We start from the raw sequence: 19928 nt of genomic DNA, 5'->3' as shown, positions 1-19928 counted from the left end.
CATATTAGTGGATCAAAAGACATATCTTTTAATGAAGTCATGTAGCATAAACTAATAAAAATTGTTTAAAATAAATTATACACTATTTGTTCGGTGATTCAGAAGAAATACCCCGCCCGATGAAAACGTTTGAATTTTATTTTGAAAAAAACTTCCGGAAGCATCCGGTCTGACGTACGTCGGCTTACTAACAGTTTTTGGCAAGTAGCCCGTGTCAGTTAAAGTAGGGACAGGCTGTGGCCGCTCCTCTTCGCTGGGCGGTTCCAGGCTGAAAGAGAGAGGGGCGTTTAGGAAGAAAGATCGCCTACAAAACTATCAGCGCAGTCACAAAACATGGCGCCTACCTCCGCCGACAACTTCAGATGAAAGTGTGAGAAGAAGTGGGCTGCAAACTTTGATAGGAGTACAAGAACCAGCATCGACTTCTCTCTGCGCACAAAGTCCTCGTCGAAACGGAATACATAAAGCGGTGAAACAGCAAGTTGCCTACATGTCAACATAGTCTCCTGTTGCAGCGTAAACAGCTGGTGAGTTCTCACGTTTTACAATATGGCGCAACTATTGACTAAACGGAGTAAATTGCAGGGATTATAAATGGTAACGAAAGTATTTTAAGGAGACTGTTTGCGCTCGTGTCGGTTGACCTCGGTGTTGCGTCTCCACTTTTCACCGCGGAAAGAGAAACAGGCAGAGCCACGTATCTCCGCTCAGGAGGAAACTGGCTTTGTTTTGGCCGCGGCGGTGTGCGTTTCCTGCATCGACGTTGACCTAGTTATGGGTTCGGATGCAACAGTTGGGAACCCAGGAGCCCTTCCTCCTCCTCCTCCTCCTCATCGGGCCCTCCTTGACGCCTGATAATCTGCCTGTCTGAACCTCCGCAGGTGTCTGCTCTCAGGCGCGCTCCCACTCTGAACTTCCTGCTTGAATTTTAATACAACCTTGTGTAACTTACCATTTATGCCAGGTAGGTGTTGATGTTTAACTATGGTAGCAGCTGTGCACATGATGAGGAACTGGTAACTTCCTTTTGAAGTGAGCGACTGGCGTTAATCCAGATAATTATCACTCTTTATGCGGCTAAAAGTTATCTTCCCCGAACAGAGGCTGACTTATAAAAGCTTGAATTTATTGATTTTTTTCCACAAACAATTACTAAAATTATACCAATAAGGTGAACCCCAGTAATATTTGGATAAATGGTTCTTAGTCTGTTGCAGAGAAGCACCTTTAGGTGCCATCAAGATGTGCTTGGCATAATTCTGACTCCATATTTTACCACGGTGTCGTGGCTCCATAATTGTCAATAAGATGACATTGAAGTCATTTAAAAAACTAATCCCTGAACCATTTTTTGTGTGTTTGGCATTTATTCATTTTTGAACATCTAGTAATTTCCTAACTTTCTAATCAAGCTGTTGATTTTAGGTTTTTGTTCTGTTGAAGAATTGCCCTTTGCCATACCTTACATAGGACCAGTGCTATTAAAGTGAAACAGATCATTTGACATTTGGTGCGATGTTCTTAGGCTTTAAATCGTCACATTTACTCATCAAAATGTAATTCTTGTCATTTATTGTGAATTGACTGTAGAAACGTTCTCCATAAGGCATTTATTTGGCTTGTCAGTGTTGGTAGCTTCCAACTTTAGATGTTTGACGGTGTTGTTTACAGTTTTATTGGAGTTAAGCATTTGGTTTGAATCTCGCTGGTTCTTCTTGATTAGCTGCCTTTCATTGTAGATTTCCAATTTGGATCAGATGGTCAAAATCTTTGGACACAGTTCGGTGATCCAGCCAGACAATTATCCTAAGCACATCGGTATGTTTTAAAAGCTACTAATTTGTCAAAGCAATCAATTTAAGTGAAACAAACCTGGAGCTGCATGGCTACAGTGCACACAATGCCAAACATGTTTGAAAAAAATAGGTCCTTGCCAAAAGGCTGACCACTGTAAAAGAGACTAAGGAGACAAAGATTGATGGTGGTTACAGAGTAACGAACCTCTGACGTCTCCCTGACTGACTTCCTAACAGAATGAGATTTAAAGAGAAGTGGCAAAAGCACATGAGGTGGATTAGCAGGAGATGTTACTACTACTAATATCTCTGCTGCTCGGATATTGAGCCAGTCATGAAACTGTCACACAACAACTGTCTGCAATCAGAGGCTTCTTCAGGTTTGCTGGAACACTGACTGCCACCTGAGCATCACCATCCGCAGTAACTCTGTAACGATGAGTTACGACAATATTTAATTTCCCTTTGGTATAAGTAAAGTATTTTTAAAAGAAGTTAAAACTCCACAGTTATTGATGTCCGTGCTGATAAGTCTGAGCTTCTGATATGCACTGATAATGCATATAGTTTATGTAATCATACGTGTTTGGGAAGCTTTTGTTCCCAACTGTGACTGTGTGGGAGAATAATTAGGACAAATCCTATTAAATCCAGAGCCAAGGTGCCTCAGCTCTTGAGTTTATGCCAGCCGGCGTGAGTGGAAGCCCCAAGGGTAGATTCCTTCTTGATCCTCCTCATCATAGTGTCGGTGATTCATGTGTGTGTGTGTCTGCCACTTCCTGGTGTATGTTCATTAAGCATTCCTGGTTTTCTGAATGCGTCGTGCTTTGGCACCTGAGGTTGCTGCAGGAATCTTGCATCCTGACAGGATAATTGTGGAGTGTGAGAAACGCTGAACTCGGAGAGCAAATGCCACGTAGAAACACACACACACACAACATTAACTTCTGAGCCGACCTCAGCTCGGCTTGACAGGGGATGGAAAAGAGGAGTGGACGGACGTAGGGACGGTTGTGCTGCGTCGCTCTGCCACAGGCTGCAGGTGGAAAGTGGGTCATGGCTGCACTGTGGCTTTGTGTACATTGAACTTGCACTTTGTCACCGCCGCTGCTTGTCCTAAGCCTCTGTCAGGTGACTAAGGAAATGAAGTAGGCTGGATAATGGAGCAGCAGGAGCAAGAAGAAGTAGTTGCCAAGGCAGAAGTCAAATAAGGATCTGGATGAGTGTGAGAGTTGCCACAGGTAATTATTGCGGAAGAATGAGATGCAAATTCGAATTTCGAGTGGTTGGTTTTCAATTTTGACTCACATTTCAGTTGCTTTAGTCAGAGCTCAATTATTATCCCTCAAATAGCATAAAGCATCCACAGCAATTCTCACATCTAACTGCAGATTTTTTTTTTATGGCAGTCTAAATTTACACCTATATGTAAAAAAAAAAATAAATGTTGCAAACCACTGAGATTAAGACCAAATTAGCTTCTACAGATTTAAAGGATAAGAAGAGCTACCTTCAGAAAGAGACCATCGAATGGGGAATTAAAGCAAATGCTTTCTGTTCAAGCACAAGAAAGCATGTGCTTGAACAGGGACTTTCAAGCACAAGTGAAACCATTATTGCACTCACTGCAATGGTGGTTTCATTATTATGCTCACTTGCACCTTAACTTTCTTGCAAAAAAAACAAAACCGAACTCCTGATATGATTCAATGAATGGTTCATTTCTTAACAAATCAAATTCATTTCTATGCATTTCACTGTTTTGAATTGTTAAGCCCTTATTTTTCATTGTGGAAAGATGAGTTTAATCAGCTCTTTTCTTTTCATTCAGCTGTACAAAACCAAGTAGATTTAATATAAATAAATATACAGCCGACGTCATGTTAACAAATATTCCAATTCATTAAGTGTCCCATATTTTATTATATTAAAACCACAAACTTCAGGGCATTTTTTTGGGGGGGATTTTATTTGATAAACACAAAGTGGCGCAGAATTGTCCAGTTCATAATTAAATGGTTTTTAGGGTGGCTAAGTCAGACTGGACAAAGAATCTTCAAGCCTTTCCAAATATCTTGAATTATATAACTTTATATATGAAGTATTCGCACAGCGTAATGGTGTAGACGTTTTGCATGTCGGCCAGGATGTTCAGTGTGTGTCTCATCTGATCTTGTGGAAAACTGGAAGCAGGACTTCTGACTATTTTTCGGTTTTAGCTTTCATTTTATTTACAGTTTCAGCTTCTCTAGAGTCACAAATCACCTCTGTTGCTTCTGATTATTGCTGGTATTATTGCAGACAACCTTGTATTCCACTGACTAGGCACTGTGATCCATTGTTAATAGCAATCACCAACAGGTGTCTGCCTCTGTTTTCCACCTTCAGCCCCTGATGACAGTAGAATGTAGCCAGTTCAATTTTTTGGGATTGGAAACAAGAAGTATCTGACCACAGAAGCAGGTTGTCTGATTCTGCAAATCCACGCTGACTCTAATCCAAAACACAAGCTGCAATTAAGAGTCAGGATGTTATTAACTGAGCATGGGAACCTGAAGCCGTATGTTATGAGTGCAAGCAAGAAATAAAAACGATTCAGCACTGAATCCAGTTTGGTGTCAGAGTTAGCAAACACAGAGAACCTGATCTTGTCCCACACGGTTCACAGTGTTGCTTCTCCACGGTCGTGATCGGCACCAAATCGGTGGTTTTCTCTGAAACCAAACAATTCCTGAGCTCCTGAATTTCCTTCAGACTTTGTAATATTTTGTCCTCTTTGATTTTGAAGAACAGTTGTAAGTGCCTTGTTAATTGTTGGGTAATGAGTTGAGCATTCAGTTTCTTCAGGGTTGAAGATGTTGGGTACTCATAGCAGCTTCAAGCCAGATATTTAACTGATATTGCAGTGAGTTTATTATATCTTGTTGCTGCTGTTGTGCAAGTTTATCAGATGAGTTATTTCTTGGTGGTTGCTTAGAAACGGTTTGTAATTATTGATGCCCTGACTTGAAAATGGGGACATCTGATATTTACTGATATAATATGTATTTCTTTACCCTTTGGACACTGAAAAAAAAACAGTCACAGCATTGACATTGTTTCTCTGTTCCATTTGAACACCCCACAGTCCTGAACTGCATCGCTTTTTCAGTCACATGACCAGACAAATAGCACATGACCAGCCCTTTCCCCTTTCTGAAACACATAAACACAAACAACAACAAGATGGAAACCTTGCACTTTCCCTCCCCCAAATATTCAAATTTTTCCCTTTTTTTATTTTTCTGAATTCCACATTTTTTGTTCTAATAATTTTTTTGTCAAGTCAAAAAGTTTGTAACTATGGAATGAATTAAACAATTAGACATATCAATACTCAAAGAAGTACGCATTTACTGTTCACGTTTCACAAATACAGCAAAGTGCTGTGGTGCAGCAGAACACTGAATTATTACAAGGTATTTGAAACTATTTAATCATCATATTTGCAAAACAATCATGTTTTCTCACCTTTTAAGGAACATCTCTCTTTAAAAATTCTTTGACGATTAACTCGACACCAAGTATGTGACACAATAAAACCTGCAGACAGTAAATCCTTGCGCTCACATCCATAAAATGATCAGGACTTTTATTTCTCCCATCTGTAGTATCATTCACCTGCTCCCACACACTTTCTTTTTTTTTCTGCACTGCTTCAATAGAAATAAAAGTTTGCTTGAATGTTTACCTAAAGGAATATCTGCTCCGGCATGTGGTGCAAGAAAACCTTCAGCAACCTCTCGCTTTGCTTCTGTTGATTTATTGAAATGTTCAAGAGTTAGCAGGTGTTGCTAACTGCTGCTGCTGGCTTGCATTTTCTTCAGGTTTCTGACTCTTCAGTATAAGTGTTTGTTGTATGTGGGTCGATACCAGTTTTGAAGCAGAAATCTTTATAGCAATTGAATAGTAATAATTGCGGAACAGTTTTGTCGAACAATTTTCAACTTCAATTCTTGTAGTCTGCAAACTCACTATTGTGTTTAGTGTAAATTTTCACCTGCATCAACTTCGAGTTGAGTATGTCGCCCCTGATATTTGCTTCTATAATATACTCCAGTAGTTCAGCACTTTGTAGAAAGAGGAATTTAGCAGCTCTTAAAATTTGGTAGTTCTTTGTGTTTTAGCTGATTGCTAGCGTGTTCAGTTATTGTTTTAAACTGCAAATCTTTATATCTTTTTCCTGAAATATGGGCTAACGTCTTACTACTTTCTGCTTTTAGCATTCCCTACATCAATGAGTACTGAGCTCTGCTGTTTACAGCCTGTACAGACGAGCTGTTTGACTCGAGGATCCTTCAGGAGGTTTTATCATCTGATTCTGTTACCCTTAAATGATTAAATAGATTACAGATTTGATGCTTCAGTGGAGGTTTTGTGTTCCTGCCGTGCCTGAAACGGCCCAGTGCATCCTAATACATATTAACTTGAGACAGACTGTGTCTAGCCAGAGATCACCAAGGTGGATCTTGTGATCTAAAGAAAGGAAACAAGCTTTTTTAGCTAACCGGTTTCCCTCCTCCGGCCTTTGCAGTGCTGTTTCACTTGTTTTCTGGCTGAGCTGGAAGAAGTAAAGTTGGCTTGTCAGGCTCTTCTGCTCGCAGTGGAAAGAATGCTCTCTGTCTGCCGGGGTTGTCACGCTGTAGCTGCTTCGCTCTGCGCTGCAGCTCCTGGTGCATTGTTGCTCCACTTCAAAAGGTTATATTTAAGAGCAAACTTCAGCCAGCGAATTGGACTCGGTGCTGGCCTTGTGCAGTCATGTGCCGCCTACGTGGAGGTGTCGACTGTTGATATAAATCATCAAATGCTTAAAGTGCGTCATTTTCTGCTTCAGAAACCACACCTACCCATGAAACACGTGCCTCTGCAGTTTATGCATGCATCGACAATGATTGGCTTTTGAGAACCTGCACTTAGCTTTGGAGCTATTATTTTAAAAAACTACCGTTGGACTAAAGTATTGACCAGGAAACCCGTGCCAGAGGGGAGCAAAACGTTCTGGCAAAGTTTCTTAAACGTTTGTCGTACTGCAGAAATGACAAGCATTTTTTGTATGAACTTATAAATGCTAAACATTTCTTTAAATTGCAATTATAATTGGGATGTGGAGAGAAGACAATACATGGTTTTCAAAAAGTGTGACATGCATCATCTTTACTATGACACCACTAAATAAAATCCAGCGCAATTGCAGTCAAACTCACTTGGTGATCTGTATGAATCCAGCTGTTCGCTAAAAGTTTATTGGACATCAATGAACAAACGGCGTTGTGAAGACCAAGGAACGCAGCAGACAGGTCAGGGTTTATGGTGCAGAGCCTGCAGCTTAAAGCAGGGCTATGGTTTTAAAGCAATATCCAAGGCTGATAAGAGCTTAATGAACACTGTTTGATCCATCATCTGAAATTAGAGCAGCCAAGAGGGGCCACGCAACTCTGGAGGAGCTGCAGAGATCCACAATCCTTCTAGGAGGCTCTGATGCAAAGCATTAGTGAGGCACAATTAATGGCATTTATGGAAGAGTGGAAAGCTTCAGATAAACGCTGAAAGAAAACCAAAGTCAGTGACAAACCATGAAGACAACACGGCAAATGTGTGGCGGAAGGTTCTCTGGCCAGACAAGACCACACTGTAACTTTGTTTTGGCACAAACCTAACATAAACACACACACAGTGAAACATAGTGGGGAAGCTTTTCTTTAGCAGGAGTATGAAGACTTTTTTGCCAGGCACTTTAAATTCCTAACATGCAGCATTATTATCCATTTATCTCTGTTTAACACAGATATCTTGTTGACTACTTCTAATTGCAATAAAAAAAATACAAATATGTGGTTTAAATAGTTGCCAGGGTTTAAAAAGCAGAGATAAAGACCTGCTGTGGACTACAAGTTTTCTGCTTTTTGCAGAAACATTTTTTTTCGCTCAGCTCTGGAGAATGTTGATGTTTTTAACTGATAATGTCTGCATATCACTCAACTTTATCCCCAGCCATAAAGCAGATATACAGAAAACCCTTTTTGTCTTAATGCTGTCTGTTGTGCCTTACTAACATGTTTAGTTATTAGCTTATTTCACCACAGGTCTGGAACATTTACAGTTTCTGGTTGTTTTTTTTCACCCAGGTGGAGCTTCGCTTCGTCTGTGGTATCTGGGTTTTGCCACCTTGGCAGCTTGCACCAAGTCTGGCCACCGCTGCTGACACCATATTGTGTTGACAGGTGGCAGGGAACGCCACTTTGTTCTCCAGATCCTGCAAAGCCTAAAGCTACAAAGTGCCACTTGAAGTAGACTGTGGGTTTACACACTATCTCATCCTGGAACCATTTTGGCTGCATATTTATGAATGGAGCAACCTGTCTGCAGCATAATTACAGCATTTGCATACTTCTTTTTTTTGAAAATTATTTTTTATTTTCTTATTCGCTGTTAAGTTCAGCAGCTGCGTTAGGAAAAGCTGTGATCAGATGTGCATGGCAAGAGATTGTGCAGAAATAACGTAAACGCGCAGCGTCATCTGTTGTCCGGCGTTGCACACTGGCTTGTGCACAGAGGGAGACTCTTTCACGCCTGGGGAACGAGCCTCCAGACTCTTTTGTGTGAAACTGATGAGATCATCCTGGGGCAAACCACGAGGGGATGCAGTATGAGCTTACTCCAGATACATAAAAACAATGCCATAAAAAAGTTTTATTTTTAAATGTAGTTTTTAATGTAAGCATGTAAGGATGAGCCTAATTTTAAAGATGGCTCCCTGATTGTTTTTCCTACCCTGAGGGTTTGCAGGATCATTTCTCTCTTTGTCTTATAACCAATAGACAAATTAAATTACGTTTCTTGAGGATCAGAAAGACACTAGAATAGAAAACTGAGGAATTCAGTGATGCAAAAGGCATAATCTTAACACTTGTTCAGCATGTTAACAACTTCTCAGCAGTTTCAAAAAGTTTACGGAGAACGTCATCAATGTCATTGGAAATTAAATTTTGTACCACTTCTTGTTTCAAACACACAATTTGTCTGTTTTTGTTGGAGAAAAAAAATTACATAGTTTAACAACAATCTTATCCTTAATTCTGGAAAAAGAACCTCAGTGTAAATTAATTATATAAACCTATGTTGTTGTAACCATGTGTTCTTGTATCATAACTGTAAAGTTCAAGTTTATTTGGACAGCACATTTCAGCAACAAGGCAGTTCAAACTGGTTGTAAACAAACCAGTTTGCCCATAGCTTTTACAATGTATAGTAGGATATTTATTTTGTCAGTTACATATTTTTTAAGGATTGATGGAAATGAATAATTAAAAAAAAAGATAGAAAGAAACTGGTTAGAAGTAGAAATTGAATGACGTTCTCCGCCACGTTCCTTCAGCAATTCTAAAACATCTTAGACAGACAGTTTGGTCACTCCTATGACTCCTACAACTGTACCAGTTCCTTACTTTTGTGCTAAAAAGCTGTTTATACTGGAAGTCGTTTTTTATTTAATGTTGGAGCCTCCCATTACCTCTATGCTTTTATCTTAAGATACACAGACAAGCCTCCTCCAAATGGGGTTTTTGTTTTGCTGAGCAGGGAGGAGCTTAAATGCTTTTTCTCTTGAGGGTTTTTTCTGCCATTTGAGTTTTCTACAAATTTGAATAAATCATTTCAAGACATGACTTGGGCATATATTTGGATTATTTGTTCAGATATTTAGATATCAGTAAATGACTCCCAAAGCAGTTAAATGTTGACTTCCTGATGGGGCTTTCAGGGTTTCCCACGGTGTATTATAAGCCTGGCGGGCCACCAGGCTTTACTGGTGCCCCCACCAGACTTGACATTGTTTATTTATTTTAGTTGCTTTTTTCATTGCTGTTTAATCTGCGTTTAGGTATTAATCTTCTAGTCTCCCAATAACGCATAACTATCAAGTGATATTTTCAAATTTCTTGTCAACTTTAAAACATTTTTAAGTCAAGAACATGTCAGCCGGCTGGATGACTGCCCTAGCGCCCCAAGCACCAGGATTAGCAAGTTTTCTGGGGTAAATTCTGGGGTTTTATTAGCATCTCTTGGCTTCAGCTGACGGAGATAACGCTTAGCTCTTGCAAAGCAATAAAGATTCGCTCTGAAAACTTGAATGATCTGGGAATTGCTTAAAATAATTTCGTAAAGAGAATAAACACTGCCTATTGTTCCATAATTCTTTACAGTCTGTGTTTTCTGGTTCTATATTTACAGCCTGACGACTGTAAAAATATCTTATGGAAATCTTTAGTGAACTTTTGGATCCAAACTTTTGAAAGTATGATGTTTTCACATGAAAGATTTGCCTGATTTCTGTAAATAAATATGCATGCATCCATTTTTGATTACCAATTTTCCATATAAATGGATATTGATAATAAAATGATCATTGTCTCAAAATATCCTCATAGAGAACCACATACATCAAGCTAATCATTGTAGTGCTATGACAAATGCAGTAGCTTTAGCAATTCATTTACTTCATATTGAGGAAGATTACTGGTGAACGTTGACTTCAATGAAAGCTGCATAGTGTGTGTTGTGTTGGTTTGTCATCATGACCCTGCAACACTGAATGCAGCCCAGACAAAACGGTGACACTCGATCATCAGCAGCTCCAGAGGAACAGGTTTTCAGATGGCCAAGGAGGAGCACAACACCACCTTTCAGCCTTTAGAGGCAGCGGCTCAAGTTACAGCACAGACATTTATATCCAGGAAATATAATGTGTGAGTTTGACTCGATTGTTTTACCCTTTGACCCGGTTTTGTTCATCATTTTTGGCTTGAAAGTGACTCCTTATGTTGTGCTTACTTCTGTTTACAATCCCTGTTAATGCTTTTAAGTCTTAATTCCCCTTCCATTTCTGGGAACCACTGTGGGTTTATTTGTTCCCTGCACAATAAGTGGATAGTTAAAGGAAGCCATGTCTACCATTTTATTTATTACACATCTAAAGCTGCAACCTAAGTGTGTCTAAATGTCCTTGGAGTCTGAGAGCGGACGGCTGGGAACGTCAGCTACGCTAAGGGTAGACTTTGAGATCGATTTCCTGAGGTAGGGTAACACTACTCTGCTCCGGGCCGGCAGCTTGGCATTGTTGGAGGCCGGTTGCTATGGCAGCATCAGTGTTTATTTATCATGGACTACCTCAGAGAGAGAGAGAGATATTTTACGGTGTGGGGGGTCTGGTTGAGACTTGAGGGGTTTTCAGCTCGGTGGATGGTGTGAAGTCCGTCAGGAGTCGGTTTATTTTAGTAGCAGTGGTGGTAATTTGTGAAGTTTTGGAGACACTTGCAACCAGAAAGTGGTGGGTTTGATTCCAGCTCCCCTCTCCCATCATCTCATGTGAATGTGAGTGCTGCTGGGTGAATGTGGCTCGAGCATAAAAGCTCTTTGAGTGGTAATTGGGAAGCTCTGTATAAGGTCAGTCCTTTTACGACTAAGAAATGCTGTCAGATTGAATCAAATGACAAATAACGTATTCCTTTAGTTCACTGTGTCTGAGATGTCCCTGCTGAGGATCCATCTTTAGCAAAAAGTTCAAATTGTCTTCCTTAAAAACAAACAAATAATGCAGTAATAAGGAGCTTCTATTGGAATTCATTCTAAAGGGAAAAATTAATGTTGCAAGTCAAATTATCAACATTTCTTCAAGGAATTGTTGTAAATGCTGATGGCTGTGGGTAGGAACGATCTCCTGTAGAGGTCTGCGTTCCAGTGACTCTGACCGAAGACACTTTGTTGTTGTAACAGTGTCTTGAAGAGGATGCTCAGGGTTGTTCCTACATTATCTTGATTTTATGAAGAAAACTTCTGTGCACAAAATAAAACCAACATAAAAAAAAGCCTTCTCTCCCTTCTGGTAGATGGTTTCATAACTCGACTTTGAGTTAGATCAAAGATGGCTGATCAGATGAACCTTCACTGAGCTACACATTTTTCATTAGTTTGTCACTATAACAGATCAGAAAGAGAAGAGAAAAAATGCAAGTCATCATAATGTTTTAGCAATGATGCAGCTTTCTTGGATATGAAACAGCTTTGCTATATTCATCAACACTATCAATCCACAATCCTATTTTTCCATGACCAAATATGCATTTTTCAGCAAAACCTGTACATAAATTTTGTTGGATGTGTGAAATGTCTAATTAATTAGATTTTTTGCAACTGCATAATGTTGTGCTGAAAACACTGAAAAACCCAACTTCCATTCTTCAGCTTATCTGAGATCATTTCATGTTGGAGGGAACCTTAGACGTTCTTCTTTCTGCAGACATCGTCCAGCTCGTTCTGGGGAGATTCCAAGGGGTTCTCAGACCAGACTGGATATTTAGTCCTAAAATCCAACTTTAATTTAATTTAATCTATTCAGTGAGAGGAAAAAAATGCATGGTTTTGATCATAATTCTGCTGAAAGACCCAATGATCATCTATACTTCTGCCGGAGGCCACTTGATTTTTAAATTTTTTTTTTTTATTATTTGCATCATCCTGGCATTTTAAGTAGTTTCTGATTCTTTGCCAGGTTCTCAAGATATTTGGAAAACAAACAGGCCCACTGCATCACAGATCCTCCACCCTATTTAAGAGTCGGCATGAGGCTGTTCTATACACTGACGGCACACACACCTGCAGTTTGGTCTGTTATTGTGTAGAACTAAGATGAGGCAAAAACATCAGCTGTGTGTGTGTTATGAAAAGTTTCGTTGGTTGTTGACATTTAATTATTTGTTTTTTTTTCAGTCAATATGAGCTTAATTGCACAAATAAATCAAGTGGATCTGGTTATATAATTAAAATCCTGAATAATAGAGGTTTGTGTGGTTTTCTTAATGTCCTCTTGTTAAGTGTGTTCTGTTTTATTAGTTTTTTATTAGTTGTTTTTCAGACTTCAAGCTCTAACAGAATTGTCTGTTGCCCAGTAAAGTGTGTGTGTTTTTTTTTCTCCTGCTAAATGTACTTTGTTCCCCTGCTGTGATGCTTTGTGGTCAGCTGCATTCAGGCTTTCAGAGAACTGGATGACTCACAGTCCTGATGTTTTTTCTTTCATATATACTAACATTACCGTTGCAGTGGAAGTGAAATGTCATTTATGTTGGTGCTCAAAATGGACAGATTGTCTCGTTCCTATACTCCATGTTGAATACATTTCCTACTTGACATTAATTAAACACCGTGTTGGTTATATTTCCTTATTTTTGTTTAGTCATATAAAAGAAACCTATACCTTGTTTCCTCAACAAAAGTGCTGTCAATATGTTGGTTGTGCATACTCCCAACAAGTCTAGAATTCAGTGTAACATTATTATTAGAAAACATAAAGCTCTGAAAAGATGTCGTTCTTTGTGCATAATGCCCAGCCATACAGGAGGGATGATAAAGCTCCTGATGTCAAGTAAAGAATTAAATGACGTTCACACCGGCATTCAGAAATGTCCTTTTATTTCTGAAATAAAACATCAGCCTTGGTTGGTTTCACACTCTGTGCTCCTTCAGATGAAATATATTCTGCTGTGCAACACATTTCGTTGCATAGCTTGTCATTGGCTATGCAAAGATTATCAGCAGTAGTTAAGTAATTGTTGGTTATTATGCCTTGTTGCCACAGAGGATTGGTTGATCAAGGAGATGTTAAACCCAAGCGCCTAACGCGGCGCCAGGCTACAGCGACGACAAATCTGAAGCACTATGAGTAGGCTGATGTTTTTTCTGTAGCCTGGTCAATGGACTGTGTTGTGTGGTGCCACTAGCTCCAGCCTAACCTGTACCTACTGTACCATCGTCCTACAGACCTACAACTGAAGGGGGCCTAGGAATAGTGTGGTACCAGTTGGTTGTATGAGCTGCTTTTACAATGGAAACAAGAAAAACTTCAACACCAAACAGTGGCGTTTCCAGTCTGACTTATTGTGGTACATTTGACCAATTTCTAAAAAGATAACCCCTTTGAGTTTCCGATTGGTCAATCATTGATTGGGGTGAGTCGAGCTGAAAATTGTCTGGTTCAGAGGTTAAATCTGTAAACAGGAATGACTATTTGAAGCTTTAAAAAAACGTTTTCAGTGCCAGTCGTAGCTCAGAATCAGATGAGAATATCAGAGTCAGCTGATCTTCAAATCTGAACTGCAGGCAACAAGTAACAGGTGTCTAGACTTAGCTGTCCATTCCTGTTTTGACTGCATGACTTTTTTATGCACCCACATACAAAAGAAGACCAGACACTCATTGCCTAAATGATCAGTATTACACAAATTATCCAGCTTTTGTCAAAGGATGTTAAACAGGACTTCTATTTTATTTTATTTTATTTTATTTTTTCTCAGAGAAAACCACGGGTCTAACAAGCAGCTTCCTTTTGAATAGGGGTTTGACCGGTGAGCTGTTACCATGGATATGATGCAGTAAATCTCTTCAGAGCAGCAAGTCTTTGCTCCGAAGCTGCAGTTGTGCATCACAATCTAAATGAAAGCTGGAGCCAGTCAGAATTAGTGGGAGGCATTTCGCTAAGAGGGTTCTTTATTGTGTCGTGGAAAAGAACATCTGGAGTCAATTAGAAGGAGCACCCAGAAGAGGATGACAGGATGCCTGCTAAACAATAGATTTCCATTCAACTTAATCAAATTTGTGTGAAAGGAATCTGGTGATCCATTGCACTTTCAGCGGTGCTATTTGGAGTTTTTGTTTACTTTTTATGACACTGTTATACGTCTATTGCACTCTTAAGAGTTTCTTTGACATAGATAGAAACAGGTGCTTATTTCTGGCTAACGACTGTAATTGTTGGGAGGAAAATGAAGCCAACTTCAATTGAATCCTTTTGACGAGTGCGTATACGCAAGTGGCCAAGACTAGATCGAAGGAAAGAAGCATAAATTTAAGTAATTGTACACACAGTTAGTAAAACTCAACATCAGCCAGTGGAGCCTCCTCTGCATTCCCGTCTCCAGCTTAGAGACAACATTAGCAATTACTCATGACTTCTGTATTACTTATTTATTTATTTTTCTTCAACTTCGTCACCTTTCCAAATGTCACCATTTTCTGATTGTGCAGCCTGTGGTGTTGAGCGTGCAGTGCCCATCCAAGTGGCTTTCTTTTTTTGTCCCTCTGCCACAGCTGACTCACTGCTGGAAAAATGAACTTCCTGTGGTGGTTCTGAAAGCTCTTTGAAAATGAAGTGCTGGCTTTTTGGTAGACTTATTTCTGTAGAACCGTTTTGACTTTTTCTCTTTTCTCTTGCCGGCTTTCACTAGTTTCACCGGCTTCTCTTTTTTGATTTAAAGTACAGTTGTAATGTTTTTTTAGTTGGTGCATTGTTTTTTTTTCATATGTCATCCTCTTTTTATCATGGTTTCAAAACAATTTCGTTGCAAATGATCTAAATATGGGGAGCGAGGCAGCTCTTGGAATTAAAGAAGTTTAACTGATTAGTTTCTATCTTTTTGACACTATCTTGGTTGTTTAATATACACTGTTGCTGATTCGGCAGTAAGCTTAAACTGCTACCATTTTTTTGATTTATGGCCAAAGACTTGGGGCAGAAGTCATTATGGATGTTCAGTATACACTTAACTGTTATCAGGAATGAACTGCTATCAAAATTTGGGCCGACGTCAGTATCTGACATTGTTATTGTTGACCATCACCTAGTCGTAGTTCAATATTTACGGTACAGATTTTTTCGGGGGAGCGCAACTCTAACTTATTTGGGGAAAATTTGCATATTTACTTATTTTACACAGTATATATAAAATATTCAAGGAAAAATCCAGTTTGGGAAGCTAAAGTATAACCTAACACGCTATTTATTGGCTGGCATTTGCAAAGCAGCCAATCCAGTAGCGCCATTTATTTTTCTCTGAGCTGATTGGTTGAACACCCAAGAGTGGAGATGTTAGCTTTTGTGGTAGTGCAAAGACAGTTTCCACTGTGCATAATCATTTATATTAAGGTATACTCAGTGTTAGGCTAACTGGCCTCACCAAATTTCGCATAGTTGTGAGGTTCTCTGTGTTGCTCTGTGAAGGACTGGTGGTACAATAAAAGTGTCATACTCGTATTGTTCTATATGGCATGCAATTAAATTTTTCAATGTGTTGCATTTCTTATCTGATCACATTTGGCTTCTTAGTGCAACAAGAAACAGTTTGTCATCCTGTAGTACTGACTGATATTATCAGGTATAATTTGCACATCCATCTTCACTGAGTCCTCCGTGCATGGTGCATCAAGAGTGGGAAAATTCACATTTAGTGTGCAGAAATGCACATTTATGCCTGTAATGAGTCTCATCAATATGAAGAATTGCCGGTAACACTTACAAAAAGGAGATGTAGAAACTGTTAGAAATTAGAAACGGCTATAAATAAGTGGTCAGCAGTTTTAAATAAATGTAATGATTGGACGGGAAGTATTTAATTTTAATAAAGAGAAAGTAATAGCGGCGCTCTTTTAAGACGAACCACTTCTTTATCATCGTTTTTGAAAATACAACAGATTTTATTGTTTAAACTTGTTTTCATATCAACATAGATAAACAAAATTATAAATGGATGTTAATATATGCAAGGTAAATTAGCCTGTGTTGTATGTCTAATTACTGTAAATTGGGTAGTTGTTCTCCAGGCCATCAAACCTGTTTATTATCAGGTAGTCACTGGCATTTATTACCATCACCTGCTGCTTTTTCAGCTGAAGCCACAAATCTGTTTAGATGTTCATGCACTGCTTCGGATTGCTAAGTAAATATAAGTACACTGTAATGTTTTAGTTACAGATTATAACAAAGGTAGTTACTCTACACTCCTTACAGCTGGAGAAATCTCCAGTTGCTGCAGCATTTTCTATAAAGTCTCATTAAAGGATTTTAAACAGTATTAACAATATTTTTTGTAGTTTTGAAACATTAACAGCTTAAAAATATTTGTACCTTAAAGCCAGTAACTGACCCAGAAACTGTTATACTTTTTATATTGAATAGCTTCAGCTTTTTGTGTAAGTTGAATGGTTTCCTTCAATACTAGACCTTGATTGGATTGGATTTAATCGCTTTTCAACCCAATTAATTTTAAATAATTCCAGTCTAAGTTAACTTTTAAAACACTACATTAAGTTATCCCAATTCTCACCTGTTAGGATGAATTAGTTAAAGTATGTTTGGTTAAAATGTTCCAAAATTGACTGGCATCGTGGTTTTCTCTTTCAACACTGCGACCAGTATGTACTTATAACTTGATGCCAACAATATAAATGTTATATTTCCCTGTGTGCTATGTGCCATAGAAATATGTACTCTCATATTTAAGTAACTCGTTGAAACATGCTGCTTTTCAGACGGAAACTGTGTAACTGATCCATGAGTCATGACTGCTGGGGAAGCTTTGTCTCATTGCTCATCAGTTTTAATTAAGAACAAGGAACTTCCTATAGTAATAGTAAAATATTCACTGCGATGGGCTTGAGGAATGTTGCAGCTTGAAAACAAGCATATTTTTGTGGTTTCCAGTTGTTCAAGCCACATTGAATAACATATTTTAGCTGCTTTACGTCCTGTGATTTAAAGTCTAGGTGAAGTTTCTTAGCATTCTTCCCAGTTCGATGACTCTTCCTTGACTCTCTGCTGCCACCAAAGCTTTAACTCTCCTGGTGTGTGGAGTGGCTCTGTGATGTATAGTGCCAAGAGTGTTTGTGGAGATCCAGTTTCTTCGCCACTGCTTTTGTTGCTCTGGTTTGTTTACTTTGTTGTGGTGCTAAAGTTTTAAGGGATCCTTTTATTGCCTTAGCCACAATATTTATCCTTGTGTGTTTACATCTGTCTGAGGTTTGAGCACATTGCTTTTTAAGTTTCACGTCAGCAGCCTCTTTACTGCGAATGTCGCCTTCAGAACGTAGACCACAAGTACATTATTCTAACTATTTAAACTATTTACAATTAGGCTAATAAAATAATTGACAACTTGCCGCCATTGCAGGTCACCTCTCTGCGAACGACGCAACTATACCACGCAGCTTTGAGGCATCTGCAGCTATCAGAAGTTTTGTTTTTAGCACAGCGCCTCTGTACGTCGCACCACCTCCCATTCAACCCGCTGCATTTTTAATTTCTGAAGGCTTAGTTTATTGCCTGCCTTGATGGATGGCGCTATGTCTTCATTTTCCTGCAAACTGTGACCAAAATAGGACGAAATTATTATATTTTATTTGTCCTTTACAAGCAAAATATATCTTGTATATCTTGCTGAAGTCAAGTTGCGTGCATCCGTTGTTTACAAACAAACAATCCCTCTATACCTTTGAGTCAAATATTATAGGTGTAGGTGTATTTGGCGATGAATGGACTGCAGTGTGATACGCAAGCAGCTTTACCCAGATTAGGATGTAAAATACATATTCAAATATTTCCTGAGATTGTAGCAGAGGAGGTTTTATTTCATTAGAAATACAAAACATTGCTTTGTTAATTGCCCCACCCAATTAATTTTCTGATTCTCAATCCTCAGGTACGCCCAGCCATGATCGAGGACAAGGGTCACCGTGTGACCGACTACTTTGTGGTGGCGGGCCTGACTGACAAGTCCACGCCCCTGGAGCAGGACCTGTCGGAAACCAAGTCAGGCGGGCCAAAGGCGCCCATCACCGACCTGGCTGTCATTAACAGGTCCGCCGGTGAAACTGCCCCGGAGGGCTTCACCTGCATCGAGACCACCTACAGCGGCCAGCCGGCCAACCTCAACCATGGCAGCCTCAAGAGTCCAGAGCTCTTCCTGTGCTACAAAAGGGTTCGGGGGAAACCGCCGCTCATTGACATAGGGTGAGTCAGAAATGTGTTGGGAGGTTCTAGAAAGTTCATATATGTACAGTGTCAATCATAAGGATTCATACCTTGCTAACTTTTTTTTTTCACATTCTCATGCTACAACCACGAATTTCATTTATTGAGATTTGACTCTTGTTCCTGCAAAGGAAACCCAGCATGGAGAAAAATTACTGGGATAGAAGCATAGACTGCAGTTGTAGACCCCTGGTTTAGATCAAAGTGTATTTGTATCAGAATGGCCCAACCAAAGTCCAGATCTAAATCCATCTGAAAATATGCAGCAAGATTTGCAAAAATTAAGCTTCACAGAGACTCTCCATCCGTCCAACTGACTCCAAAGAACAAAGGACCCAAATTGATGTGTAAACAAAATCCTGAAGCACTTGAAATGTGGTTTTACAAAGTATCCGCCCTGCATCCACATAAAGTAGCATAATTTTGTGTTATTTTGTGTGAGGCCGTCACATAAAAAACACCCCAAAATACACGCAGATTTGTTGTTGTAACATGACATTATGTGAAAAACTGCAGGGGTTCGAACACTTCGGCAATCACTATAGGGAAAGGTACAGAATTCCTAAATGTCTTTTTACTAATAAACACTAAAATTTGGAGGTGGTTTACAGTCCATTATCTGTTCACACAGCAGTGTTTGGAGTTGTTTTTCAGTTTGAAATATCTTATTTTGTTTTTTTTCCTGTTTTAGAAATAAAACAGAAAAACTTTCTGTTATATTTCTGTTTTAGAAAAAAAATCAAAGTGAGTCATGAGTTTTATATTGTGGGGGAAGATTGGCAATGAAACATAGATCACATTCAGAAGAGCAGGTTTTTTTTCAGCTGCAGGTGAAAGTGTTGTGATTAGGTTAATATTTTCTTCCAATTTCATCAAAGGTTTTTCTTTCGCAGCCACACCTCTATCTCCCTATTCATCAGCCTTTTTAAAGGGGACTTTATGTTCAACCTCATCACCTGAGTAAATATAGATTTCCTCTTACAAAGGAGAAAAAAAGTATTCTACCTTTTCAATCATAAATACCGTATCAATCTCAGCATCCAACTGGTGTGAATGAACGGTACATGTGTCAATGGGCTTCATTCAGAACGACAATACAGCAGCCTGAGGCATCCAAGTTCTCCACACCTTAGGTTTTGTTTGTCCCACTAACAAAAACTAGAGTTTCCAGTTTTGAGAAGTGTCATGGTGTTCAGTCATTCTGACATTTCCGACTTCCTGTGACTGATTTAATAAAGGTG

The 19928-nt window shown here is 39.2% G+C and overlaps 1 protein-coding gene across 2 annotated transcripts in view; it reads left to right on the top strand.

Annotated features, from left to right (window-relative positions):
- Positions 1 to 274: 274 nt before the first annotated feature.
- Positions 275 to 19928, top strand: part of dennd4c (DENN domain containing 4C) — a 43993-nt gene continuing 24339 nt past the window's right edge. For both annotated transcript variants that reach the window (XM_023346110.1, XM_014468967.2), the window contains exons 1-2: positions 275 to 527; positions 18356 to 18666. In XM_023346110.1, coding sequence (XP_023201878.1) covers positions 18368 to 18666 — 299 coding nt within the window. In that variant the 5' untranslated portion in view covers positions 275 to 527; positions 18356 to 18367. The remainder of the gene's footprint in view (positions 528 to 18355; positions 18667 to 19928) is intronic.

The sequence above is a fragment of the Xiphophorus maculatus genome, chromosome 14 (genome assembly GCF_002775205.1).
Source record: "Xiphophorus maculatus strain JP 163 A chromosome 14, X_maculatus-5.0-male, whole genome shotgun sequence".
In the NCBI taxonomy this organism is placed as follows: domain Eukaryota; kingdom Metazoa; phylum Chordata; class Actinopteri; order Cyprinodontiformes; family Poeciliidae; genus Xiphophorus; species Xiphophorus maculatus.
Note: the sequence above shows the minus strand (reverse complement) of the source record. Positions and strands in the feature narration are given on the sequence as shown.